Source organism: Sinocyclocheilus rhinocerous, unplaced genomic scaffold (genome assembly GCF_001515625.1).
Source record: "Sinocyclocheilus rhinocerous isolate Xijiao unplaced genomic scaffold, SAMN03320098_v1.1 scaffold1874, whole genome shotgun sequence".
Taxonomy (NCBI): domain Eukaryota; kingdom Metazoa; phylum Chordata; class Actinopteri; order Cypriniformes; family Cyprinidae; genus Sinocyclocheilus; species Sinocyclocheilus rhinocerous.
The window spans coordinates 1146561-1155415 of record NW_015626862.1 but is presented as its reverse complement, the minus strand read 5'-3'; the positions used below and the strand labels follow the sequence as shown (position 1 = coordinate 1155415).

The 8855-nt window shown below is 34.5% G+C and overlaps 2 protein-coding genes across 5 annotated transcripts in view; one reads left to right on the top strand and one right to left on the bottom strand.

The window, feature by feature from the left end:
- The window catches only part of LOC107716801 (TPD52 like 1), a 23752-nt gene extending 21295 nt beyond the window's left edge, over window positions 1-2457 (top strand). For 3 of the 4 annotated variants that reach the window (XM_016523395.1, XM_016523379.1, XM_016523373.1), the window contains 3 exons: window positions 1685-1723; window positions 2056-2116; window positions 2292-2457. In XM_016523395.1, coding sequence (XP_016378881.1) covers window positions 1685-1723; window positions 2056-2116; window positions 2292-2408 — 217 coding nt within the window. In that variant the 3' untranslated portion in view covers window positions 2409-2457. The remainder of the gene's footprint in view (window positions 1-1684; window positions 1724-2055; window positions 2117-2291) is intronic. The other variant, XM_016523390.1, reaches the window with a different exon arrangement.
- Window positions 2458-2551: 94 nt separating this feature from the next.
- Window positions 2552-6632, bottom strand: LOC107716823 (HD domain-containing protein 2). Its single transcript, XM_016523406.1, has 6 exons — window positions 6409-6632; window positions 6213-6334; window positions 5168-5270; window positions 5018-5086; window positions 4796-4934; window positions 2552-3970 (listed from the first exon to the last, which is right to left on the bottom strand). The coding sequence occupies exons 1-6, from the start codon at window positions 6451-6453 to the stop codon at window positions 3843-3845; spliced, it is 606 nt and encodes a 201-aa protein (XP_016378892.1). The 5' UTR covers window positions 6454-6632; the 3' UTR covers window positions 2552-3842.
- Window positions 6633-8855: the final 2223 nt, after the last annotated feature.

Below are 8855 nucleotides of genomic sequence, written 5' to 3'. Positions count from 1 at the left end.
AAAAGTTATGTCTAAAAAAAAAGTTCAAGCATCATTTGGTTTAATATTTTTCCTATTTCCATTTATAAGTGTCCAGATTTTTTTTTGTGACCACTGTATTACAATTCTCTAAAATTAAAAGAATTTATGAAATTAAAAAACAAACAAACATATTTTTATATTTCCTCAAAATATGTTTTGGGTTTCATATGACCAAAATTTTGTTGAATGGCCTATAATCAAAAAATGATTTACAGTGTTCTTTCCCTATCTCTGATGCACACCAAAGGTCATATTCTCTTGGGTAAGATATTGTGTTTATAGATCCCAGATAGAGATTAGCAATAGCTGCTTTCTTTTAGCATCTGCATGATGCATGAGAACAGTGATGGTGCTCTGACTTCAAGACAGGACTCAGACACAGTGTTTCCATAAATAATCAATATGGTTGTGAAGAGGTATTCAAGTATCTGAACAGCTAATATGAATATTTCAATACAATTTCAATGCGTGTCAAACATTGATTCTGAGAGAAAAAAAACTGTGGAGCCATAAATTCATTAGATAATATGAGATCTGAAATGGTTCAATGTCTCAGACTGCTGTAGCATTATAAAAAGGTCTTACTTTTGTTTTTAATCAGCAATGCATGTTCAAATCCATATTGAGCTAAAGTCACAATAATTTCTCTGTCTCCCACATTAACTACATGCAGTTGTTTAATAGATGACTGGTTTCAGCATGTTGAATGTGTTTTTTTAACATTAAAGCATGTCAACATATTCTGTTACACCAAATACACAAAATAATGATCTTTAAAAAAGCATCATATGACCCCTATTAACTATTTATGTGTTAACAAATAATGCAAGTAATACTCTTGTTTTGATATATATGGTTTGTGAGAGAAATAGCAAAACCTCTTTATCTCACCTACTTTGAATAGCCATTTTTATCAGGTAGTTCTCACTATGCATAGAAAACAGGAAGCGCAAAATGATCACAGTTCTGTACAATTAGCCTGTTCACATGCAGCGTAATTATAACAGGAATCTATACCTATACTTATACTGTCCACTGGAAAGTCACCAGCTTGTACAGTACAGTTCAAAAACTGTACAGTACAGTTTCTCTTTGAAAGAAATTAGTAGTTTTATTCAGCAAGGACATATTACATTGATCAAAAGTGACAGTAAAGACATTTATGATGTTACTATAGATTTCTTTTTCAAATAAATGCTGTTTACACAAATATATTAAGCAGCACAACTGTTTTCGGAATAGATAATTACGAAATGTTCTTGAGCACCAAATCAGCTTATTAGAATGATTTCTGAAGGATCATGTGACACTGAAGACTGGAGTAATGATTCTGAAAATTCAGCTTTGTATCACAGGAATAAATTACATTTCAAAATATATTCAAATAGAAAACAATTATTTTAAATTGTAATAATATTATACAATTTTAATAGTTTTGCTATTTTGATTAAATGCTGAGATTTCTTTGAAAAACATTAAAAAATCCTACCAACCCAAACGTTTGGTAGTGTAGGTGTAGTGAAATGCACTGCTGCAGGCTACACTTACATATAACTAGAACTTTTAATCATTCACAATTTTTTGTGTCTTATTTGCAATGTACTTATTTGTCCATGATAATGATCGAACCTCTTTTTTGCTTGGCCATGCTTTCATGGGACAGCTATTCTATACGGCATTCAATGAGCATGCCTACAATGAGGTAAATGTGTGTGACAGCTTGCTTTGCATGTTTGTTCTACTATTGCATTTAAAAACTTTTTAAAGCGTCCAAAAAATGTGATGTTCTAGGATACAAACAACACAAAAATGCATGTGACATCATATATCACATATACATATATAAAGTTGAGTGTTGATGTGTCAGATGAATAGTGGTTTTGTTGCGTAAAAAAAAAAAAAAGTAAATAATGGTAATTCTTGCATGCATCTACATTACAACCTGGAGAGGATTTTAGGACTGCAGTTGAATGGACCACATGAGGTTTACTGATTACATTAGGTAAATAAAACTAAACTATTTTTATTTCACAGGAACTCGCCTAGTTTCAAGTCGTTTGAGGAGAAAGTCGAAAGCACAGTTTCAAACATTAAGGTAAGCCTGACATACAGTGACCTTATTAGTGGTCAAACAAGCAAACTGTAGCTTGGTTTGCCCCTTAGTTCAGTGCTGTTAATAATTGATCAGCTTATCATTGGTCATTTTCAACTTCACTGTCCTGAATGTCAACATACTATCCAATGTCATGAGAGTTTTGTGTTGCGAGCAGTCTAAGGTTGGAGGAACAGGAGATGCGGGCAGTTTTGAAGAGGTCCTCTCTTCAGCGGCCCAAGCCAGCTCCCAGGACACCCCTACTAATAACGTGACTGAGAACAGTGAACGCTAAGGGTTTTAATGGTCTACCAGTGAAACTTTGATGACCCTTAATGGTTTGGAGGCACCGGGGGCCCAAAACATGGTAATACATGCCTTTCAGATGCGTGTTGGTGCATTATCCGTGCAAAATATTTCTTAACTTTTGCATGGAACGAAAACAACCAAGTGGAGAATGTTTATTCTTTAAGTTCTTTTCAAAATATGTATATTTTTCGAGGAGTCTGTCTTTGGTGTAGTCCTGCATTACTTTATTATTTATACTAACTCAACATTGTTTAACTGTAACAAAGCATGATACATTTTCAGGACCAAAAATAATGGCTGCATATACAATCCTAAGAGAAGTACTTGAAAGAATGTTTAACTAAATGGATGTTAGGCTGTTTTCCTAAATGTGCTAATGTTTCTTGCTGTATGCTCATAACTACAGCACATATTTGCTGATAACAGATGCAAACAGCAAATTAAAGAACGAGGATTTACATTTTACTGTAATTTATTACCTTATCTAATATGCCTGATTTAAATTGTAATGTATTGGTAACCAGAATTGTCACTGACCAAAAATGTATAGCATTATTATATCCTGTTTTTTTCTTAACTTCATACATGTGTGTGAAATTTGTTGCAGCTTTACATATTTAACATTGACATTGAAGTCAATTGTTGTTTTAAGGAACAGGATTTTTTGCCGAAATATTTCTTCAAATTCATACTCAGTGTTGAGCTGCCGTTCATTATTAACATTAGTCATTAAACGTTTTTTTACAAAGTCACAAAGTCCCAGCTCATCAGTCATGAAAATAAGGTGAACTGAATCGTAATCAGAAACCATAAAATGAACATTAATTTTACTGTTTCTTAGTCACTAAAACAGTAACGTGCGGCAAAGTCTCTGCAAAAATGTTCACAAGATAGATGCTGCTCAGTTTTGACCTTTGAGTTGCTTATAGAGAATCCTTTTTCTAGCTTCTGCTTTGCTTTCCACTTTCTTAGTGTCAGTCACTGTTGTAAGTCCAAATTTATCAGAACCGAATGTGTACACAAACATAGTTTGAAAGTTGTTATAATTATTGAATTATTTCCATTGCACTTTCATGCGTTTAACAAAGTAATATCAGTTTCAAGTGATAGAAAATATTATTTTCTATTAAAGCATCTATTACTGGAATGCAGTAAAACGATCAAAATAAAAATAACAGAAAAACTATTTCTGAAAGTATTTCCATTTAGTTTGAATAAAAAATATCTATTTTTTAAATCAAAACTCCTGCAGAACATTCAAACAAACAGGACACAAACATCAAACAACCACAAACCATGCTTCTGTGCAGTTAAATAAGAGTATAATAAAACACCGCTAATCTGGACAAAATGAACACTCTTGTGTACAGATGTGTGGAGGTAGCTTCATTGCCTGATTTGAACTGAGATCATGGTGTCACTAGTGTGTGTGAGAGATTGTGTCAGTGGTTTTCTCTGTATCGTTATCTGCTCTGGCAGCGATGTGTCTAGCTCTCTCCTCATTCAGACTCTTCACCAGACCCAACACCTCTGGATGATGGAACCTGCCTGTGATCAGAGGAGAAAATACATCTGTGTCCTATAACAGGCAAAATACAAAGCTATTTCATTGAATCAGTAATTGTAAGAATGAAAACTGTAAGTTATTGCAAAATTGCATTTTATGCAAATAATTAAAGGAATAGTTCACCCCCAAAATGAAATGTTTAAAACGGTGTTTGTAAGAAACAAATCCATCATTAAACCATCACTTCTGGCAAAAATCCATAGCAATGCTTCCTCCAGTAAAAAAAAAAAGTCCATCCCCTGTTGTCCTCTTACTTTAAAATCCACTGACAGGTTTTGTTAGGAACTGTTTTGGACTCTTTTCGCTTGTAAACAGTCCTTGATCTGTGCATATTTCTCTCCTTATTCAGACGAGATGACTTGTTCCCTGGAGAAAGCAATACTATGAATAGATTGGACTGGAATTGTGGGGATTACTTGTGGATTATTGTGATGTTTTTATCAGCTGTTTGGACTCTCATTCTGACTGCACCCATTCACTGCATGGGATCTATTGGTGAACAAGTGATGAAATGTTACATTTCTCTAAATCTGTTCTGGTGAAGAATCCAACTCATTTACCTCGTGGATGGCCTGGGGGTAAATTTTCTGCAAATGTTGATGTTTGGGTGAACTATTCTTAGAGTAAGGTGAGACAGACTAAAATTATTTCATTCACAATTCTTTATGGGAGTGAACGGCCACTGTTGAGCACTTTTGATACAATTTACTTTGCCATGGTAACAGTGATTTTTCTGATGGGTGGATCTCTTCTTAGAATTGCTTATCAGATCCTGAGCTTGTTAGATATGTGTAGGTTTGTCAAACCTTCAGTGGAGGTGAAGAACTCCTGCAGTCTTCCAGGTTTCCCCTCTAACTCCTCATACTCATGAGCTTGTATTATCATCTCCAGCTGGTCCAGCTCCTTCACCAGTTTGGCTTCTGGACTAGACTGAGTCTCATACTCCTGTGAGAGACATAGTCCAGTCATTCCGAAACAAAAAAAGGAACACAAAACTTGGTCCAGTTGTTTAGTTTTGATCAACTCACCTCCCACAAGCTGTACATCTCTTTCCGTAAGCCATCATCTAACAGGCCTGTGAGGTGCACCATTGCTTCCTAAAGAGAAAGATTCTCAATGTTTAATGTGTACACAAACTAAATATTTCATTTGTAAAAATTGGCTTAAAACCATCATACCCTTTCCCTTCTGTGTTTCTCTGCTTTGCTAACATTGTCTGCTGGAGCAATATCTCCCACAATACACTCAGCCAAGTCATGAACTAAAGCCAGCTTCATGCATCTGTGAAGAGAAGAGCCGGTCAATTATGTGAATGCATCTCAAGGAACTGCTCCAGTTTGGAGACACCTTTATTTTACAATAAATGTTTATTTATTCATTTATAAACTTCTAGTACAATTTATATTGTTCTAGAAAGCTGCGTTCAAGAATTTTAGTATAAGCCCCAATGGGTTTTTAAGAAAACTGACTAGTAGTTTATATGAATAATGACTAGACGACGACTTGATGACTTGTAGTGTACATGAATGAATCTGAACGAAATGAACAAGAACGAATGGATGTACATGAATCGAACGAGTATGAATGAATCTATGAACTACACACGTGTGAATGAATCCTAATGAACCGCACAAACGTGAATGAATCTAAATGAACTGAACAAATGTGAATGAATCCTAAAGAGCCGCACAAATGTGAATGAATCTAAATGAACCGAGTCAAAATGAGCTGCACAAGTGTGAATAACTGAACCGCATAAATGAGAATGAGTATAAATGAACTGCACAAATGTAAATCAATCTCAATGAACTGCACAAGTATGAATGCATAAATGTATCATGTATCATGAACGCATCAAAGTATAATTGACTCTTCTCTAAGCCCCGCCTTAAAATCGCTACTGACCAATCCTACCTTAGCAGCTGTTGCCGGACAAACTTTTGCTCGCTTACAATGATGATCTGTGTGTTGGATAAACTTATACGCAATTTTATGGAAACCGTCGGGTAATACGTTACAACACTGTTGCTGTGTTACTTATAGTATCTCAAGAACCAGAAGAGGATACAAGTGGTATTTTTTCTTCTTTTCCCTAATGTTAAATGAATGTTGAGAAGCGCATTCTGTGGATTAAACAGACAACTGTAAGGACATCTACGTTCGCTCCAAGGTAAACAGTCGACATATGCAAAAATCCTCTATTTTAAGACGCCTCATACAAACCTTTCTTTATTGACAGTGATGTCCTGTATGGTTAAGGCCATCATAGACATTCTGTACATATGATCAGACACACTCTCGGGCTGTTTGATATTTCTGTACACCCATCCTGTTCGTGGTACGCGCTGTAACACAAGCAAGCGTTAATATAACATAGGTTAACCTGCAAAACATTGGCATTAACACGGAATTCACTCACTTTTAGCTGTCCGACTAGTTTCATGAATTGTAACATGTTGTCCATTCCGTTACACAACCAATAGGACAGCGACGTCAGCGACCCGGATGTAAACCACAGCGCCCAGGAGAGTAAAATTGCCGGTTATTGTAATGACATGCAGCCGCCACTAGATGGTGAAAGAATACAAGCGAGTCGATTCAGTCTGACTGTACGCAAGTCAACCAAAATCTGTAAGTACTTCAAAGACGTATAAATAATTCAAGTAAGAAAACATTTCTACATTTAAATACAAAACAGTACCACAAGACTTTTTTCATCATGATTGCTTTTTTTGATTACTTATTAATAAAATAAAATTTATTAATGTCCACACATTAAATTAACACTGGATCTTGCAAAAAGTACCAAAACATATCATGATACATTATTATTTTTTTATTTTTTTTGAAACATGTACCATGGCATTTACATATTTAACAGGTAAATACCATGAATATTCAATCACTGCCACCATGGTATATTTAAAGGTACCACTATTACCATTTGATACCATCTGTTATGGAATTAGACCGTCATTTTTATTTTTTAATTTAATTTTTAGCATTTTTTTCCATCTCACTCCTCGCTACTCAAGTCAAGTGTCTATAGAAAATATAAATGTAGTGTAACTGACAAAAATACAATATTTGTAATAATAGATTGAAATCATGTACTTCTCAAATTTGAATCATCTTGTGACTCTTAGTAAATGTTAAAAAAAAAAAAATTCATTCTTCCCTCAGTTGTTTTGGCCTTGACATACACTTTGTCTACAATGTTTCCTAGGCTTAAAGTAAGTGAGTGGGATTGAGAAATGCCCACTTCACCATGTGCACATTCCTCAGAGACTACAAAACAAAACGGATTCAAGGTTAATACAGGAAATGTAAACCTTAAATGATGAGCTTTGTGTTTCTGTATAAAATATGATTTAAGATTTAACCACAATAATTTTCAATTTCATTATACGGTGATAAAATGCAAATGAGGGTCCTCAGACAGTGCTGTATGCGAGGCAGCTGACTCATTATTTACAGGATACGAGTCTCTTCCTCATGCAGATCTTTTTTTGGGCGTGTGTTTGTAGCGACAGATATAGCTTTTATTCTGTGATGGTCATCTTCCCCTACCTAAGTCATCGCTTTTTCTCATGACACCGTTTCCTGGAGGTACGCTCTATTTGTAGAGGGTGTAGACAATACATCCTGCTCATGGGTGTTCTGGTTATCACTTCTTGAACATCCACCAGAAAGGATGTACTGACAGTGATATTTTGCACATTGCAGGATACCTGCTATCAGCTGTAATGAAATAGGATTTTAAACGGTTTGATTAGCTCATGCAGTTGAAAACATGATGCATTTAGTAAAAGTATTTCTGCTTAACATGAACGTTAATGTAAAAATACAGTTTGTGTTCGAAAATGCGTATTTTGTCACACTAAATGACGTGAAAAGTTAGAAAAACATTTAGTTGTTGAAGACAGTCAGTCATTAATTGACAAGATAAATATAGATGATTTATTCAATAAATATAAATTCTCAAACATACACTACCATTCAAAAGTTTAGTGTCTGTTTTTGAAAGAAGTCAAGACTGCATTTATTTGATCAATAACACAGTAAAAACAGTACAATTTTGAAATATTATTACAATTAACTGTTTTCTATTTCAATATATTTTAAAATGTCATTTATTTCTGTGATACAAAGCTGAATTGTTATTATTAAACAGTTGTGCTGCTTAATATGTTTGTGGAAACCATTACACATTTTTTTAGGAATCTTAGAAAGTTAAATTGTTTATTTCAAATAGAAATCTTTAGTAACATTATAATTGTCTTTAATGTCACTTTTGATTAATGTAATGCAATGTAATCTTGCAAAATGGAAGCATTCATTTCTTTTTTTTTTTAAATCTTACTGACCCCTAACATTTGAACACTGTAGGGGAAATTTTGGCATAAATGTAAAATCTTATCTTTTTCAGGATTTACTTTTTGTGATTCCTTCTGGAAGTTTGATGTGATTTGCATTATTGCAATTTTTATTATTAGATATTACCATCATTTGATTTGAGATTATGTAAACTCCGAAACTGTGATTGTGTTTTAGATCACTTTGAAAATAAATTCAATCAAGATAGGACATGTTTCTAAATGCAGCTTCACGGATGTAATTTGAACCACTTCATCCCTTTGAGGCATGTTTACAACTTCACCTGACGTAGAGATCTTCATTTCAACTTGTGAATGGGTCCAATTGACCCCTGGGCCAGTAGGGAACGCTTCTTTTCACACGTAGATGTGACGAGTGTCAGAAAAAGATGCTTCCGTTGTCAAAACAATGATTGCTGCACTCCTCTCTTTATTTACAGGAAACACAGTGTTCCTTCCTCTCCTCTTCTGGCAGCAAAAAATAGACCCA